This window comes from Ostrea edulis, chromosome 8 (assembly GCF_947568905.1).
Source record: "Ostrea edulis chromosome 8, xbOstEdul1.1, whole genome shotgun sequence".
NCBI lineage: Eukaryota > Metazoa > Mollusca > Bivalvia > Ostreida > Ostreidae > Ostrea > Ostrea edulis.
This window is the reverse complement of record NC_079171.1, coordinates 19,078,276-19,099,613: the sequence shown is the minus strand read 5'-3', so window position 1 is coordinate 19,099,613 and position 21,338 is coordinate 19,078,276. Positions and strand designations below refer to the sequence as shown.

Below are 21,338 nucleotides of genomic sequence, written 5' to 3'. Positions count from 1 at the left end.
AAGTATATTAACTTCTTATTATATCAGAAATTTAATTTATAAAGTACAAATATCAGGATTATCACTGCGAAAATTCAAGGAAAACTGCGGATCACTCAACAATATCAAAGGATAGAATAAATCATTGTTATTATCATTACAAAACACAAGTATTGTTTGGGTAAAAAAAAGGGAGAAGTTCTGAATGAGAGAAAAATGCAAGAGCATTCAGTTATGAATTTAACCCTTATACATGTGAATATAGCGAAGAACGAGCAACGAGCGCTGTTATGTGTACAAAAATGAGGCAGTTTCAGTTAATAAATACCGGCCTCACCCCCACCCGAATAATCATTTTAATATTTTCAAGTATGGACAAAATCACAATTTATTATATTTTATTTTGTCTCACTTGACAAGAATTCTATATAAGTTTATCATTTTCTTAACGCTCCCCTCTCTCTCTTACTTAAAAAACTATGCTACACTGTACCTTTCAATGCACATTCATGTTCAAATGTCAAATTGATTTGACAAATATTTCTGATTATTTTACGCCTATCTTTATGAGAGACATTGTCAATAAATATATTTACTCCTTTCCCCAAATTTAAAAGTTTTGAATCGTTTGTCTCTAATATAAAGAGGAAATATTTCTGGTATATTTCTGCCCCACATATGATATACGTATAGTTCAGTGCAATAAACAGTTTTATCCGCATCAAAAATATACAAATATTGCACAATCTAAATGTAAATTCATGGTCACACTATTGATTTTGTACGCACGTACATTAATTATTTCCTCAGTTCGATATACTATATCTGTATTTACAGTAAAGTGAATTACGCAAAATCTACATGGGAATAAACCTTTTATACTATTTAGAAGCGTTCAGGTGTCAACACAAGGTATATGATGTACCTGTTCTACCCGTGCTGGTTGTTCAATGCATTTATCTCGACTCCTTTGAGGATGTTTTTTTTAATTGCGTGTAATCAAAACGACCACGCTCGTAAATTTTGAAGTCGTGCATCTGTAAATTTTTGGCGCTAATTACTAGACTATCTTTAATTCACATGCATCATTTATACTCTTGTATTAAGAAATATGATACTATATGCATCTTAGTTTTCATGTATCCATGTATCTGTACAGAATATGCAATACTGTAAACAATGAACGTATGAAATTTTCTTTTGTTTGTCCATCATTGTTACGTGCATTGATGTGAAATTTAATATTGTTTTCATGAGAAGTATACATCCCGTATTTGCACAAAAATGAACAAACAGATGTATTCATTTATATTTATCTCTACCTGATTATAAAGTAAGTACAATCCAAGGGAAAAATCCGAAATATACCGAATGAATAGACCATTTTGCGTTCACCGTGTGCTCACTGTTCACTTTGCGTTCATCGTGCGCTCACCGTTCACCAAATTGCGTTCATTGTTCGCTCTGAGTGCATTCACTGTTCGCTCACCGTGCATTCACCGTTCGCTCACCGTTGTTCGCTCTGCGTGTGCTCACCGTTCGTTCACTGTTCAAGTGGGAAAGTAGAACGTTTCAGGGACTGTATCTTACTCGACTAGAATGTATTAAGTTAATGGGTGTCTTTAGAATATACTCAGATTTGCAGGTGATGCAGACTACTCAGAGAACACAAGGTGATAACTTATTCAGTAGTCTTTTACAGGACTGCTTTCTATTCTGTTCTCTGGAGTATGGAATGACTTTAAACTGATATTCTGGAAATCCTTTACAAATGTTTATTGTTTTACTGTATTCCCTGGAGTATGGAATGCCTTTGACCCTGATATTCTTGAAATCCTTTACAGGTGATTCTGGTGTAGGAAAGACCAGCTTTTTGTATCAATATACAGACCGACATTTTCATGCCAAGTTTATTTCAACTGTGGGAATTGATTTCCGAGAAAAAAGAGTGGTAATCCCGGCAAAGCCAGTTTTATCTTTGCTTGTTATTATACAATTTAGGTATTGCATGATTGTGTGTATTTAATTCAGCTGACTTGATGCATGGTATTATGTTGCCTGATGGGTGTTTGCAATATCACAGTCATGTTAAATGCTTTTGTTATTGGCCCCCAAATCATGCAAACATTGAAGGATTATCTGTATACCTACTGGTAGTATCTTTTTCTGTTTATACATGACTTTCCCAACTTAGAATTTGCATCATGAAACAAAATAAATACACAATATTTGGTCAGGTATTAGGCGACACTTGGTCAAGCTTCTGTGTTACATGAAGATTGGTCAATGATTAATGTCAAAAAGGTTATTATAGTCAAAATTCTCAAAGCTGTGTCATATAAATTAAGCTAGTCAAAATTCTCGAAGTTCTCTTTCATTTGAAGATTATAACTAAATGTCGAATTCTGTGTGCATCGTAAGAAGTTAATCAGACATGTCAATATTCTATGTCATATAAAGGTTAGTCAAGTGTCAAAATTCTATGTTGTATAGATTAAGTTAGTTAAATGTGAAAATTCTTAAAGGTCTAGTTGTTAAATGAAATGTGAAAATTCTCATAGCTCTGTGTTATAAATGTTAAAATTTTCAAAGTTATGAGGTCACGTGGTTAAAAATTTAGATATTAGAATTCTTAAAGCTCTGTGTAGGATAAAGATTATAGTCAAATGTCAAAATTCAAGGTAAAAACTTTGTTGTGTTTATAGGTCGCACACCAAGATGAACAATTTGGCTAACTATGTGTTAGAATTTAAAAAGTTTGGTTGATCATTTTATTCATGGTTTTTGAGAAGAGACAGTTGAGTAGATCGTTTTATTCATAGTTTTTGAGAAGAGACAGTTGAGTAGATCATTTTATACTCATGGTTTTTGAGAAGAGACAGTTGAGTAGATCATTTTATTGGTGGTTTTTGAGAAGAGACAGTTGAGTAGATCGTTTTATTCATGGTTTTTGAGAAGAGACAGTTGAGTAGATCATTTTTTTCATCATCGATGGTTTTTGAGAAGAGACAGTTGAGTAGATCATTTTATCGGTGGTTTTTGAGAAGAGACAGTTGAGTAGATCATTTTATTGGTGGTTTTTGAGAAGAGACAGTTGAGTAGATCGTTTTATTCATGGTTTTTGAGAAGAGACAGTTGAGTAGATCATTTTTTTCATCATCGATGGTTTTTGAGAAGAGACAGTTGAGTAGATCATTTTATTGGTGGTTTTTGAGAAGAGACAGTTGAGTAGATCATTTTATTGGTGGTTTTTGAGAAGAGACAGTTGAGTAGATCATTTTTTTCATGGTTTTTGAGAAGAGACAGTTGAGTAGATCATTTTTTTCATGGTTTTTGAGAAGAGACAGTTGAGTAGATCATTTCATTCATGATTTTTGAGAAGAGAAAGTTGAATAGATCATTTTATTTGTGGTTTTTGAGAAGAGACAGGTGAGTAGATCATGTTATTCATGGTTTTTGAGAAGATTCGAGACAGTTGAATAGATCATTTTATTTTGTGGTTTTTGAGAAGAAAAAGTTGAATAGATCATTTTATACTCATGGTTTTTGAGAAGAGACAGTTGAGTAGATCATTTTATTTGTGGTTTTTGAGAAGAGACAGTTGAGTAGATCATTTTATTTGTGGTTTTTGAGAAGAGACAGTTGAGTAGATCATTTTATTTGTGGTTTTTGAGAAGAGACAGTTGAGTAGATCATTTAAGGGCACAAACGGAAGCTGTGCTGTCAGAAGGCAACACAATGAACAATATGTCGCAGGATAAAAAAGTAAATAATGCAAATTCATATCCTTGTTTGATAATTTTACAATTTATCTATAATATTTGATGGATTTGGTAATTAATATTAACCAACTTGAATATGCTATCATGATTTGATTTAGTACGTAACACCATAAATGAGATCAATGAGATGCTCCTGTAATTGTATACAATCTTTTATTAGATATGCATTAATTGTAACACTGAGAATTTCAATGATGTGTTGGAAAGCTTGTGATTTTATAACTTACAAGAAGCTTGTTTATGCCTACATGTGCATGTGCCTACTCCCCAAAACAATGTGACAATATCTGTTGTGTCTGATTGTGTGTGTAATGCTTTGTTATGTATATAGTCTGTTAGTAAACCAACATCACGTCATGAATACCATTTTATGAACCAGTGTCGACCCCCTGAATTTGAAGGCTGATAATGTACATTATGATTGACGACACATCATTAATTCAGTTTGACTGTGGCTGCATATATGCCTGTTTTAAAATAAACACATAAGGAAAAAATGTTTAACTATTCAATGTTGAATTTTGTGATGTATTTTGTCAGCAGTTGTTACCAAAAAGAAAGTGATCTTGAATTCTAGTTTAGAAAATCATGAAATGAGATTAGAAACCTGCAACCAGAAATTGATCTTTCCCCACCAACACTGTGATAATTAATGTTCCAGAGGATGAACTGTGTGAATTAAAAACAAATGTTTTACTTACAAATGAGTAGACCTCTTATTATTTACATAAATATCATGCCTTTGTTAACAGTATTTTAAAAATAGGACATGTCTTCCAAGCAGTCAAAATTACAAATGTGGCATTAAGATCTTAATGTTGGGTTTGACACTACTACGTCCTGTAGAATCTGGTCCATGAGGGAAAAAAAATTAGATTTGATTTCATGGTTGAGAGAAAAGATGATGTTTGCTTTCTCTTTATTTTCACATGATATGTTCCAGGGGACAGCAATCAATAGTGTGTTCACACTACAAAATCCACAAATATTAGTGTGTCCACACTACAAAATTCACAAATATTAATGTTCACACTACAAAATTCACAAATATTAGTGTGTTCACAATACAAAATCCACAAATATTAATGTCCACACTACAAAATTCACAAATATTAATGTTCACACTACAAAATCCACAAATATTAGAATGTTCACACTACAAAATTCACAAATATTAGTGTGTCCACACTACAAAATTCACAAATATTAGTGTGTCCACACTACAAAATTCACAAATATTAGTATGTTCACACTACAAAATCCACAAATATTAATGTTCACACTACAAAATTCACAAATATTAATGTTCACACTACAAAATTCACAAATATTAGTGTGTTCACAATACAAAATCCACAAATATTAATGTCCACACTACAAAATTCACAAATATTAATGTTCACACTACAAAATCCACAAATATTAGAATGTTCACACTACAAAATTCACAAATATTAGAATGTTCACACTACAAAATTCACAAATATTAGAATGTCCACAATACAAAATTCACAAATATTAGTGTGTCCACAATACAAAATCCACAAATATTAATGTTCACACTACAAAATCCACAAATATTAATGTTCACAGTACAAAATCCACAAATATTAATGTTCACAGTACAAAATCCACAAATATTAATGTTCACACTACAAAATCCACAAATATTAATGTTCACAGTACAAAATCCACAAATATTAATGTTCACACTACAAAATCCACAAATATTAGAATGTTCACACTACAAAATTCACAAATATTAGTGTGTTTGCACTACAAAATCCACAAATATTAATGTTCACACTACAAAATCCACAAATATTAGAATGTTCACACTACAAAATCCACAAATATTAATGTTCACACTACAAAATCCACAAATATTAATGTTCACACTACAAAATCCACAAATATTAGAATGTTCACACTACAAAATCCACAAATATTAGTGTGTTCACACTACAAAATCCACAAATATTAATGTTCACACTACAAAATCCACAAATATTAGAATGTTCACACTACAAAATCCACAAATATTAATGTTCACACTACAAAATCCACAAATATTAATGTCCACACTACAAAATTCACAAATATTAATGTTCACACTACAAAATCCACAAATATTAGAATGTTCACACTACAAAATCCACAAATATTAATGTTCACACTACAAAATCCACAAATATTAGTGTGTTCACACTACAAAATCCACAAATATTAATGTTCACACTACAAAATCCACAAATATTAATGTTCACACTACAAAATCCACAAATATTAATGTTCACACTACAAAATCCACAAATATTAGAATGTTCACACTACAAAATTCACAAATATTAGTGTGTTTGCACTACAAAATCCACAAATATTAATGTTCACACTACAAAATCCACAAATATTAGAATGTTCACACTACAAAATCCACAAATATTAATGTTCACACTACAAAATCCACAAATATTAGTGTGTTCACACTACAAAATCCACAAATATTAATGTTCACACTACAAAATCCACAAATATTAATGTTCACACTACAAAATCCACAAATATTAGTGTGTTTGCACTACAAAATCCACAAATATTAATGTTCACACTACAAAATCCACAAATATTAGAATGTTCACACTACAAAATCCACAAATATTAATGTTCACACTACAAAATCCACAAATATTAGTGTGTTCACACTACAAAATTCACAAATATTAGAATGTTCACATTACAAAATCCACAAATATTAATGTTCACACTACAAAATCCACAAATATTAATGTTCACACTACAAAATCCACAAATATTAGTGTGTTCACACTACAAAATTCACAAATATTAATGTTCACAATACAAAATCCACAAATATTAATGTTCACACTACAAAATCCACAAATATTAGTGTGTTCACACTACAAAATCCACAAATATTAATGTTCACACTACAAAATCCACAAATATTAATGTTCACACTACAAAATCCACAAATATTAGAATGTTCACACTACAAAATTCACAAATATTAGTGTGTCCACAATACAAAATCCACAAATATTAATGTTCACACTACAAAATCCACAAATATTAGAATGTTCACACTACAAAATCCACAAATATTAGTGTGTCCACACTACAAAATCCACAAATATTAGTGTGTCCACACTACAAAATTCACAAATATTAGTGTGTTCACACTACAAAATCCACAAATATTAGAATGTTCACACTACAAAATCCACAAATATTAGAATGTTCACACTACAAAATCCACAAATATTAGAATGTTCACACTACAAAATCCACAAATATTAGAATGTTCACACTACAAAATCCACAAATATTAGAATGTTCACAGTACAAAATTCACAAATATTAGTGTGTTCACACTACAAAATCCACAAATATTAGTGTGTCCACACTACAAAATCCACAAATATTAGAATGTTCACACTACAAAATCCACAAATATTAGAATGTTCACACTACAAAATCCACAAATATTAATGTTCACACTACAAAATCCACAAATATTAGAATGTCCACACTACAAAATCCACAAATATTAGTGTGTTCACACTACAAAATCCACAAATATTAGAATGTTCACACTACAAAATCCACAAATATTAATGTTCACACTACAAAATTCACAAATATTAATGTTCACACTACAAAATCCACAAATATTAATGTTCACACTACAAAATCCACAAATATTAGTGTGTTCACACTACAAAATCCACAAATATTAGAATGTTCACACTACAAAATCCACAAATATTAATGTTCACAGTACAAAATCCACAAATATTAGTATGTTCACACTACAAAATCCACAAATATTAGTATGTTCACACTACAAAATCCACAAATATTAGTATGTGTGTTCACACTACAAAATCCACAAATATTAGAATGTTCACACTACAAAATTCACAAATATTAGTGTGTTCACACTACAAAATTCACAAATATTAATGTTCACACTACAAAATTCACAAATATTAATGTTCACACTACAAAATCCACAAATATTAGAATGTTCACACTACAAAATTCACAAATATTAATGTTCACACTACAAAATCCACAGATATTAGTGTGTTCACAATACAAAATCCACAAATATTAGAATGTTCACACTACAAAATCCACAAATATTAATGTTCACACTACAAAATCCACAAATATTAGTGTGTTCACACTACAAAATCCACAAATATTAATGTTCACACTACAAAATCCACAAATATTAATGTTCACACTACAAAATCCACAAATATTAATGTTCACACTACAAAATCCACAAATATTAGAATGTTCACACTACAAAATTCACAAATATTAGTGTGTTTGCACTACAAAATCCACAAATATTAATGTTCACACTACAAAATCCACAAATATTAGAATGTTCACACTACAAAATCCACAAATATTAATGTTCACACTACAAAATCCACAAATATTAGTGTGTTCACACTACAAAATCCACAAATATTAATGTTCACACTACAAAATCCACAAATATTAATGTTCACACTACAAAATCCACAAATATTAATGTTCACACTACAAAATCCACAAATATTAGAATGTTCACACTACAAAATTCACAAATATTAGTGTGTTTGCACTACAAAATCCACAAATATTAATGTTCACACTACAAAATCCACAAATATTAGAATGTTCACACTACAAAATCCACAAATATTAATGTTCACACTACAAAATCCACAAATATTAGTGTGTTCACACTACAAAATTCACAAATATTAGAATGTTCACATTACAAAATCCACAAATATTAATGTTCACACTACAAAATCCACAAATATTAATGTTCACACTACAAAATCCACAAATATTAGTGTGTTCACACTACAAAATTCACAAATATTAATGTTCACAATACAAAATCCACAAATATTAATGTTCACACTACAAAATCCACAAATATTAGTGTGTTCACACTACAAAATCCACAAATATTAATGTTCACACTACAAAATCCACAAATATTAATGTTCACACTACAAAATCCACAAATATTAGAATGTTCACACTACAAAATTCACAAATATTAGTGTGTCCACAATACAAAATCCACAAATATTAATGTTCACACTACAAAATCCACAAATATTAGAATGTTCACACTACAAAATCCACAAATATTAGTGTGTCCACACTACAAAATCCACAAATATTAGTGTGTCCACACTACAAAATTCACAAATATTAGTGTGTTCACACTACAAAATCCACAAATATTAGAATGTTCACACTACAAAATCCACAAATATTAGAATGTTCACACTACAAAATCCACAAATATTAGAATGTTCACACTACAAAATCCACAAATATTAGAATGTTCACAGTACAAAATTCACAAATATTAGTGTGTTCACACTACAAAATCCACAAATATTAGTGTGTCCACACTACAAAATCCACAAATATTAGAATGTTCACACTACAAAATCCACAAATATTAGAATGTTCACACTACAAAATCCACAAATATTAATGTTCACACTACAAAATCCACAAATATTAGAATGTCCACACTACAAAATCCACAAATATTAGTGTGTTCACACTACAAAATCCACAAATATTAGAATGTTCACACTACAAAATCCACAAATATTAATGTTCACACTACAAAATTCACAAATATTAATGTTCACACTACAAAATCCACAAATATTAATGTTCACACTACAAAATCCACAAATATTAGTGTGTTCACACTACAAAATCCACAAATATTAGAATGTTCACACTACAAAATCCACAAATATTAATGTTCACAGTACAAAATCCACAAATATTAGTATGTTCACACTACAAAATCCACAAATATTAGTATGTTCACACTACAAAATCCACAAATATTAGTATGTGTGTTCACACTACAAAATCCACAAATATTAGAATGTTCACACTACAAAATTCACAAATATTAGTGTGTTCACACTACAAAATTCACAAATATTAATGTTCACACTACAAAATTCACAAATATTAATGTTCACACTACAAAATCCACAAATATTAGAATGTTCACACTACAAAATTCACAAATATTAATGTTCACACTACAAAATCCACAGATATTAGTGTGTTCACACTACAAAATCCACAAATATTAGAATGTTCACACTACAAAATTCACAAATATTAGTGTGTTCACAATACAAAATCCACAAATATTAGTATGTTCACAATACAAAATCCACAAATATTAATGTGTCCACACTACAAAATCCACAAATATTAATGTTCACACTACAAAATCCACAAATATTAGAATGTTCACACTACAAAATTCACAAATATTAGTGTGTTCACAATACAAAATTCACAAATATTAGAATGTTCACAATACAAAATTCACAAATATTAGAATGTTCACATTACAAAATCCACAAATATTAATGTTCACACTACAAAATTCACAAATATTAATGTTCACACTACAAAATCCACAAATATTAGTGTGTCCACACTACAAAATTCACAAATATTAGAATGTTCACACTACAAAATTCACAAATATTAGTGTGTCCACATTACAAAATCCACAAATATTAATGTTCACACTACAAAATCCACAAATATTAGTGTGTCCACATTACAAAATCCACAAATATTAATGTTCACACTACAAAATTCACAAATATTAGAATGTTCACACTACAAAATTCACAAATATTAGTGTGTTCACACTACAAAATTCACAAATATTAGAATGTTCACACTACAAAATCCACAAATATTAGAATGTTCACACTACAAAATCCACAAATATTAGTGTGTCCACAATACAAAATCCACAAATATTAGTGTGTCCACAATACAAAATCCACAAATATTAGTGTGTCCACAATACAAAATCCACAAATATTAGTGTGTTCACACTACAAAATTCACAAATATTAGAATGTTCACACTACAAAATCCACAAATATTAATGTTCACAGTACAAAATCCACAAATATTAATGTTCACACTACAAAATCCACAGATATTAGTGTGTTCACACTACAAAATTCACAAATATTAGAATGTTCACACTACAAAATCCACAAATATTAATGTTCACACTACAAAATCCACAAATATTAGAATGTTCACACTACAAAATCCACAAATATTAATGTTCACACTACAAAATCCACAAATATTAGTGTGTTCACAATACAAAATCCACAAATATTAGTGTTCACACTACAAAATCCACAAATATTAATGTCCACACTACAAAATTCACAAATATTAATGTTCACACTACAAAATCCACAAATATTAGAATGTTCACAATACAAAATCCACAAATATTAGTGTGTTCACACTACAAAATCCACAAATATTAGAATGTTCACACTACAAAATTCACAAATATTAGAATGTTCACACTACAAAATTCACAAATATTAGAATGTTCACACTACAAAATTCACAAATATTAGTGTGTTCACAATACAAAATCCACAAATATTAGAATGTTCACACTACAAAATTCACAAATATTAGTGTGTTCACAATACAAAATTCACAAATATTAGAATGTTCACACTACAAAATTCACAAATATTAGTGTGTTCACAATACAAAATCCACAAATATTAATGTTCACAGTACAAAATCCACAAATATTAATGTTCACACTACAAAATCCACAAATATTAATGTTCACACTACAAAATCCACAAATATTAGAATGTTCACACTACAAAATTCACAAATATTAGAATGTTCACACTACAAAATCCACAAATATTAGTGTGTTCACAATACAAAATTCACAAATATTAGAATGTTCACACTACAAAATCCACAAATATTAGAATGTTCACACTACAAAATCCACAAATATTAGAATGTTCACACTACAAAATTCACAAATATTAGTGTGTTCACACTACAAAATCCACAAATATTAGTGTGTTCACACTACAAAATTCACAAATATTAGTGTGTTCACAATACAAAATTCACAAATATTAGTGTGTTCACAATACAAAATCCACAAATATTAATGTTCACAGTACAAAATCCACAAATATTAATGTTCACACTACAAAATCCACAAATATTAATGTTCACACTACAAAATCCACAAATATTAGAATGTTCACACTACAAAATTCACAAATATTAGAATGTTCACACTACAAAATCCACAAATATTAATGTTCACACTACAAAATCCACAAATATTAATGTTCACACTACAAAATCCACAAATATTAGAATGTTCACACTACAAAATCCACAAATATTAGAATGTTCACACTACAAAATCCACAAATATTAGAATGTTCACACTACAAAATCCACAAATATTAGAATGTTCACACTACAAAATCCACAAATATTAGAATGTTCACACTACAAAATCCACAAATATTAATGTCCACAGTACAAAATCCACAAATATTAATGTTCACACTACAAAATCCACAAATATTAATGTTCACACTACAAAATCCACAAATATTAGTGTGTTCACATTACAAAATCCACAAATAGTAGTGGGTTTATGTTTTTGAATTTTCTTTATCTTTTTTTCCATCAGGTGATTCAGCGGTGGGAAAAACCTGCTTTCTTCATCAGTATATTGAGAAAGAATTCAAACCTAGTTTTGCCTCTACCGTTGGGGTAGACTTTCAGGAAAAGAGATTGGTACATTCAAATCGATGTTATCTACATGTAGAGGGCCTATATCTGTACTGTATTGCAGGCAAATTTTCACCCACATTGTATTTGCTCACACATTCTGGAAAATGGTTTCACCGAAGTTGCTTTCTTGCTTCGAAGTATAGAATGAATTTATTATACACCACTTTTATATTTGTCCATTTAAGAGAAGGTAAAAATAAGTGAAAATAAAACTGGGGTGAAATTTACCCTGTACAGTGGAATTAGTAGATTTCTGGGGGGCTAAATTGTTTGTGGATTTTGTGGGTGCAAACCACAATGAAATGCACAATTTATATAATGCTTCAATGTGCAGAAACGATATTCACAAAATTATAACTCGATCAGTTAAACTGTAAAATATCATAATCCATGAATATATTAGCCCCCACGATTTTACATAATTCCGCAGTATCCAGTACACCTGTGTGCCCATACCTGTATGTGCATCTGTTACTAATAACGAGATCTATAACTATGCATACCTGTATGTTACTAATAACGAGATCTATAACGATGTATTCTTTTAATACCTGAGCACACTGAATAACACTACGAATCTTGTTTAAAACTTTTTGTTTCAAAGTTGATACAGAATCTCAGTAGCTTTATTTTCAGTTTGACAACAAGATCTTTACACGATCAGATTTCCTGCACTGAACCCAACACAAACATGTAGCGGCAGAACTGTAGCTCTCTTGGTAGCTGCAGAACTGTAGCTCTCTTGAGGGGGGGGGGGGGGGGACTAGACCAGAGTGGGGGGAAATCTGTATAATATTGTATTATATGTAAATTGGATATGACAATCAATTAGATAGTTGCATGAGGCCAGCGGTCATTTTCACACACACACACAAAAAAAAAATCTTACGACTATCAGATGAAAATTATGTCTCTGCCTTATACTCAACTGAGTGCAACTATGTCCTCGAGTAGGAATGCCAGTTTTATCAACTATGTATATAATACTTACTAGTTTTGCTCATTCAGAAGTATATGAGTGAGGATTTATAAGGGAATTACAGTGTTTTCAAATTTTCATTTTAGTCGTAAGATTTTTTTTTATGAAAAGGACCATTGAGTTCTGATATTGTTTTACAATAATTGCTTAATTGAATTGCATTCCAAAATTCAGCTTAACCTATTTGCTGATCTTCAAATAGCCTTTCTTATTTGATGATCATATACCTACATGTAGTACATGATGCATTAGGGAATTTTAGAATCACTTATTTTGGTGGGGTATTTTTTTCATGGTTTGAGAAAAATAAGCTTGTTGGTCATTATGTAGTAACTATATTATTATGGACTATTTGAAATCTTTCTTGGAGTACATTAACACAACTACCACATAACAATGGAAAATAAACCCCACAGAAATTAATGATTTGTAAAATGTTTTGTTTTATGCTTGTTGTTTGTCTCCTATTACTCATATATATATAGTGTGTGTGTGTGGTTGCAGTTTAAATGCATGGAATATATTTTTTTAACAACCCAAGTTTGCTAATGATTGATTGAGAAGGTGAAGGTAACTAACAGTGATATGAAGTGATGATGGAATTAATAGAAAGTCAGAGTTTTTATCAGAAAATATCAATTGATGGGTATATTATGTTGACTGTTACAGAATTTCAATTAGAATTGCAGTTATTCACCTCTTATACAGTATGTAGTTGATAAGTGATTTTGCTCTCTTTGACAGGTACATCGTGTGCCCGGGTCGGACGGTGTAGTGGGGAGGAGTCACAGAATTCATCTACAGCTGTGGGACACTGCAGGCCAGGAAAGGTGAAACATTTAATTAACATTTTCTTTAGTGCTATTGATACAAAATTGAAACTAAATGGAGATTTAAAAGGAGTAGGTATGAGATAGGGCGAGTCAATAAGTAACCAGCCTATCCCATTTCCGATTGACCGAGACGGTCACGATTTTCATGCCTTGTTTCAATACATGTTTTATACCTGGGTATAAAATTGCGTTCGTATCGAGTCATTCTTTAATAAGATATTGAATGTCAAACATGGCTAGTGATGCAAAGGCATGCTTTTCATCTAAAGTTGAGGCTATAATTTGGTACTTGTATTTAAAAGATAAAACAAGCAAGGAAATACACGGCGAGTTAGCTGATGTTTATGGGTCTTCTGCACCATCTTATGCTCAGGTTAAACTCTGTGTAGGGGAATTCAAATGCAGTAGAACGTCATTAGAAGATGAAGCCTGGTCTGGATGCCCATTGGAAGCCATTGAGGAAGAAATGTGTAAGAAAGTTTGGGATCTAGCTGGTATACTCCGATAGGTGAAAGAAATAGCACAGGCATTAGGCATTTCACATGGTAGCGTTTCAGCAATCTTACATGATCGTATAGGTATGCACAAGCTAACAGCCCGTTCGGTCCCCAAATCCCTTAGTGATGAGCAAATGGCAACCAGAGCATCAGTATGCAGCACCTTGTTGAAGCGTTTTAGGTCAAAAGATTATTTTCTTTTGCGTCTGGTGACTGTAGATGAGACTTGGGTTCATTATTATGAGCCAGAGAATAAAGCTCAGAGTCGTTAGTGGGTAGGGCCTAGGTCCCCTTGGCCAAAGAAGTTCAAGATGCAACCATTTGCTGGCAAGGTGATGGCCACAGTATTTTGAGACGCAAAAGGCGTTATTATGTTGGACTTTTTACCCAAAAGAAGTACAATATCTGGAGTGTACTATGCAAACTTGCTAGACCAGCTGAGAACCGCCATCCGTGAAAAACGCCGAGGTAAACTCTCTGAAGGTGTTTTGCTGCAACAGGACAACACCAGAGTCTGCACTTGCAAAGTTGCAATGGATGCTGTAGAGCGAAACGGGTATGAATTTATACCACATCCTGCCTATTCGCCTGACCTAGCTCCTAGCGACTTCTTTCTATTCCCAAACTTGTAAAAGGGATATCCATGGGTGTCATGTCCGGTCTGACGAAGAAGTCGTGATGGCAGTTGAGGAGTGGGTCAATGGAAAGGACTCTGACTTTTTCAGTTCTGGGCTGATGGCACTTAAACACCATTGATTGTGCATCATACTAGAGGGCAATTTCATCTAAAAAGCAGAGGTGAATCTCAACCGGAAATAATTTAGACTGGTTACTTATTGACTTGCCCTCGTAGTCCTTTACCAAAATTGTAAACATGATCCTAGGGTTTTGTTTTAGGTTGGTGTCAAAATTATGATAATGATTTGAAGGACTTCTTTAAGTTTGCTGATACTGTATAAAATCTAAATGCATACTTAGGAATAGCAGAAAAGGATGTACAAAAAATGGTGAATTTCACAACCCAGGGTTTTAACTCTAGGATGGGTCCAGATTAGTCATATCTATTAATGTAAATACACATATTATATTATGTAAAGCTTTTCATCAGTGTATGCACTTTTGAGGGCATTGAAGTTTTTAAGAACACATCTTGTTTTATACTGTTGCTGAACATTAGAATTTAGCTTAGATATTCAGAACAGGAATTTTTTTTTCAAATGTGGATTTCATAGCCCTTGGGAGTAGTGATACTTTTCACTAGTACTCAGGTGAATGATAATGCCTGTGGGCCTCTTGTTTTAAAAAGTTTGTATCTAGCAAGGGTCATTAATTGCTGAAAATACAACCTTTAAAAATTATAATTTTTAAAAACCAATTATGTTTGAATTTCCTAGGTTTCGTAGTCTTACAACTGCATTCTTCCGAGACGCTATGGGCTTTATTCTGTTGTTTGATTTGACGAGTGAGCAGTCATTCATCAATATCAGAAACTGGCTGACCCAGTTACAAACTCATGCATATTGTGAGAACCCGGATATCATCTTGTGTGGAAACAAAGCTGACTTGGAGGATCAGAGGAAAGTAACGGAAGAGCGAGCCAGGGATATTGCAGAGAAACACGGGTCAGAATGTTAATGTCATAAAACAACAGGAAATTATTAATGTCATAAAACAACGGGAAATTATTAATGTCATAAAACAACAGGAAATTATTAATGTCATAAAACAACAAAAATTATTAATGTCATAAAACAACAAAATTATTAATGTCATGAAACAAAGGAAGAATTACTAATGAAAAAAAAAACAGAAAATTTTTTAATGTCATAAAACATCGGAAGAATGATTAATGTCATAAAACAACAGAAGAAATATTAAATGTCATAAAACAATGGGAAATTATTAATGTCATAAAACAATGGGAAATTATTAATGTCATAAAACAACAGAAGAAATATTAAATGTCATAAAACAATGGGAAATTATTAATGTCATAAAACAATGGGAAATTATTCATGTCATAAAACAAAGGAAGAATTATTAATGTCATAAAACAACAGAAAAATTATTAATGTCACGAAACAAAGGAAGAATTATTAATGTCATGAAACAAAGGAAGAAATATTAAGTACATTGTAGAGAAATTTATGGCAAAAAGACAGCAGGGCCCAGAGAATAGCTAGTCCTAGCCTAATATATATAAATATCCTAATTAATACAGCATGAAGGGTGAAGATAACGAACTGTGATCAATCTCATAACTCCTATAAGCAATACAAAATTAGAGAGTTGGGCAAACACAGACCCCTGGATACACCAGAGGTGGGATCAGGCTAAGGTTTCTCATATAAAGTCAGCATTTTGCAAATTCTATGGTCATTATAATGATCTAGACGTTTTCCAATACAACCTGACATTGGGTCAAATGCTGTCTGACATGTTTCATATCAATTGTTTGGCCATTCTTTACACACAAGAAAAAGTGAGAAATTCTAAAAATATATTATAAATTCTTTTGATTTAAACAGGCTTCCATATTTCGAGACGAGTGCTGCCACGGGTCAGAACGTGGCTAAGGTTGTGGAGTGTTTATTGGATATGGTGATGTTACGTATGGAGCAGTGCGTGGACAAGACACAGAGACCCCACGCACAAAACGGAAGACGACTACACAAAAGTGACATGGACGAGCACAGTGACTCCAAGTGCTCCTGTTAACGATCACTGCGATGCACGTTTTGCTTTAAGCTCTCCCCCTCCCTCCAATTCTGTGATCAGCAATCTCTTTGGTTTTGAGTCCTTTGTATGGATGCCCCTGATTTAACATTGTATCTTTTTTTACTGTTGGTAGATAATGGAGAATTGTGTTTTTCCATAGATATAGGTGATTTTTAAAAAAATTTTAAATTACATGTAGTTTAAAACAATTGAGAACTCCAAATTTTGCTCACTCAAATACGGGCTGGTGAACCAAGAGTGTATCCAACACCCAGAGGTTGTTCACAGGTACGAATGCTTACTGTATAAGTGGAATTTTAAGCGGGACACAAATTTTAAAATTAGTGATCCCCCCCCCCCCCAAATGGGTTTATTTTTATATTTAGCAAGAATTATTTTGTCAACTTTATAATTCCAGGAAATATAGATAACTATTACCTTTAATATGGAATATATAATTGCTTTAGTGATATGCAATTTGAGCTTTTGCTAATAATGCCAAAATTAAATCCTCACTGAAAATTCTGCTTATGCGCGGTAGTTTGAAATTCTTATAGAAATGGAATGATTTCGATTTCAATATCAGTTTCCAAAGAGTCAGACAAGCTATACAACATGTATTATACATGTACTGGAAACGGCGGAAACACTATTCTTGACATGGAGCATTACACCACAGGGTGCTCAGAGGATTAACCTGTGTGTTGTTAGCTCACCTGAGCCGAAAGCTCAAGTGAGCTTTTTTGATCGCCCATGCTCTGTCTGTCCATCTGCCTATAAACTTTTCACATTTTCGACTTCTTCTCCAGAACCACTTGGCCAATTTCAATCAAACTTGGCAAAAAGCATCCTGTGGTGAAGGACTTTCAAGTTTGTTCAAATGAAGGGCTATGCCCCTTTTAAAGGGGAGATAATCACAAAAATGCAAAAATAGGGTGGGGTCATTTAAAAATCTGGGCCAGAAGAGCTTACATTAACATTCAAGTTTGTTAAAATCATGGCTCCCGGGGGTAGGATGGGGCCACAATAGGGGATCAAAGTTTTACATACAAATATATAGGGAACATCTTTAAAAATATTCTCAAGAACCACTGGGCTAGGAAAGTACAAATTTACATGAAAGATTCCTTGCAGAATCAAGTTTGTTAAAATCATGATCCCCTGGCCTCAGGTACATGTAGGTTAGGGCCACAATAGGGGATCAGAGTTTTACATGCAAATAGAAGGAAAATCTTTAAATATCTTCTTATTAAGAACCATTGGGCCAAAGAAGTTTTCATTTACATGAAAGCTTCCTGACATAGTGCAGGTTCAAGTTTGTAAAAATCATGGCCCCTGGGGGTAGGTTGGGGCCACAATAGAGATCACAGTTTTATATGTGATTATATAGGGAAATTCTTTAGATAGGGACCAAGGTGACTTAGGTGAGCGATGTGGCCCATGGACCTCTTGTTTTATATGCACAATCTGATAATGAAATGGTGAGTGTATTTACACATGTATCATACTTGCCAAGTGAATACACACCATTTTAACAAATAGAGCAAATATAGAAACATACTATGATACTGTTAGAAACACACTATGAGACTGTTAGAAACACACTAACACACTATGAGACTGTTAGAAACACACTATGTAGGTATTCTATTTATTTTCTCTATGTACGCTCCACCCATAGTAAATTGTAATCGAGACAGCTCACGCACAAATTCATTGGTTATTGATTCAAGGGCCGTCCTGTTCTTTTGCCTAAGGATAAGGCACTCTTCTCAACAGAGTTTTTCATAAAAATGTTAAATGAAATTCGGATGCTTTAAAAAGCATTTTTGAACTTTGTTTTCATGGTACGTTCCAGCTCGTCAAACATTATTTCTGGGGAAATTATTTTGCATAGTGTATTCTGCAAGTCTTACACACACGTCGTATATATATATATATATATATATATATCCATACTATGTATATATATCTTTATTAGATTGGTGTTTCTTCTGTTTGTGAATATTGTATTTGATCATCAGCATTTGCCAGTTTCTATTAAGTTTTTGAATTGTGTTTATATATAGTTAACAGTAGCTTTGAGCTTATGTTGGATAAACTGCAAATTTTTAACACTGGTTGACTTTATTTTTGAAATTATTATTTGAAATTTATTATTGCTACACGTAGTATACATGTGAATTCCAAAAAAGATTTGATCCATTTCATTTTTTATTTTCTCTTTGTGGACTTTTTTTATTTTCTCTTTGTGGACTTTTTTTATTTTCTCTTTGTGGACTTTTTCATTGAATTTCCATGTACATGTATTCCTAGGTTGTGACTTTTATTTAACAGCCATCTCAGAATATTATGCGATTTAATTTGTTGTTTTACAATTTTTTTTAATTTATAATGTAGTTGAAATTAGTTATCATATGAATTCCAAGTGTGTGTATAATTCCATGTTTATATAATTTTCTCTGACTGTCTGTCTCTCTCTCTATATATATTATATACATACAATATACATCACTTTATATTTTTTAAAACATGAATGGAAATATAAATATCAGCAATATTTGTCTATATTCCGGTTAGATTTATTTGTCTATATTCCGGTTAGATTTAATTGTCTAGCCGAGTAGCTCAGTAGGTTAGCACGTCGACTGCTGAACTGTAGATAGCGGGTTCGAGTCCAGCAGGGATTTTAAATTTTTTCAATTACTTTCTACTAAAACGGCATTTTTTGAACAAATAAAGTAAATTTGAAAGTTTTCAGTTTCAAAATATTGTATGTATCCTCAACTTTTCACCCATATCAAATTCCTCTGGTGTGGTATACCTCCTTAAGATTTTATCACAGTACAAAGACTTTTATTAACTGGGAATGTTGGATCACCTGTAAGCAAAAAAAATTCAATACCATTTTCTTTTATTCAACATACATGTACAGTGTGTGGTTTAAGATGAAAATACAATTTAACAAGGTTTCAGCAAGGAATGGTATTGTGTAGACATGAACTGGGTCCAAGAAAAAATATATACATATACATGTACACAGTGGAAATTTGATAATTAGAAAAAATACATGTATATCTATTTTCTCACATAAAAACTTTACGTGTTATTGTTAAATAGTTTTAGATGGTATCATGATGATCATGCACCACTACAGATTCAATGGCAGGTACACTGGAAAACATTGAGATGATTTTATTGCAGTTTAAGGAGATGTTTATATATACTGTTTCTTTATTGAATGTTATACGTATGGCGTCGCCTCTGTTACTGAGTATTTAATCGTCGATATTGTTCTAGCTTTATGAAACATCCTATGTAATGTTATTAGTTATAATTGTACTACTGTTCATATTATTTGCAATAAATCTCTATATTTACAACAAGTGGTTTTCTTCTATTCTATTTTACACTCTGCAACAGACTACTTAATATATGTATGTTCTTAACCTTCACTGACAAAAAGTTTTAATATCTCTTCACTTGAACAAATAACTTAATTATACCTCTCCTTTTCCAGGGGGAGACATATTGTTTTTGTACTTCCTTGTGGTCACTTCTCCAGTACGGTTTATCAGATAGACTTGAAACTTTGTACAATGCTTCTTTGCCTATAATTCTATTCATGTGCACCATCATTTAATGCACATATCAGTATTCATTTAATGCATGCATCAATTCAATTAATGCACACAATAATTAAATTATTGTTCTTAAAATGAGCTATCGCATACAGCAATTCAATTATTAAATGCATCGATTCAATATGCCAGTTTCGAGATACGAACTCTTCTGTATAGGAGATGCATTTAGTGGAACTTTGAATGCCTAAGTGGGACAGAGTGGA

General features: G+C 31.8%; 1 protein-coding gene across 8 annotated transcripts in view; it reads left to right on the top strand.

The window, feature by feature from the left end:
- Positions 1 to 20,877, top strand: part of LOC125661909 (ras-related protein Rab-27B-like) — a 52,959-nt gene extending 32,082 nt beyond the window's left edge. For 5 of the 8 annotated variants that reach the window (XM_056147081.1, XM_056147084.1, XM_048894058.2 and 2 more), the window contains 4 exons: positions 12,361 to 12,467; positions 14,188 to 14,273; positions 16,168 to 16,395; positions 17,302 to 20,877. In XM_056147081.1, the coding sequence (XP_056003056.1) occupies positions 12,361 to 12,467; positions 14,188 to 14,273; positions 16,168 to 16,395; positions 17,302 to 17,491 (611 nt within the window). In that variant the 3' untranslated portion in view covers positions 17,492 to 20,877. Of the gene's footprint in view, positions 1 to 1,823; positions 1,931 to 12,360; positions 12,468 to 14,187; positions 14,274 to 16,167; positions 16,396 to 17,301 lie in introns of all 8 variants that reach the window. The other 3 variants (XM_056147082.1, XM_056147087.1, XM_056147083.1) reach the window with 1 other exon arrangement.
- The last annotated feature ends 461 nt before the right edge of the window (positions 20,878 to 21,338 follow it).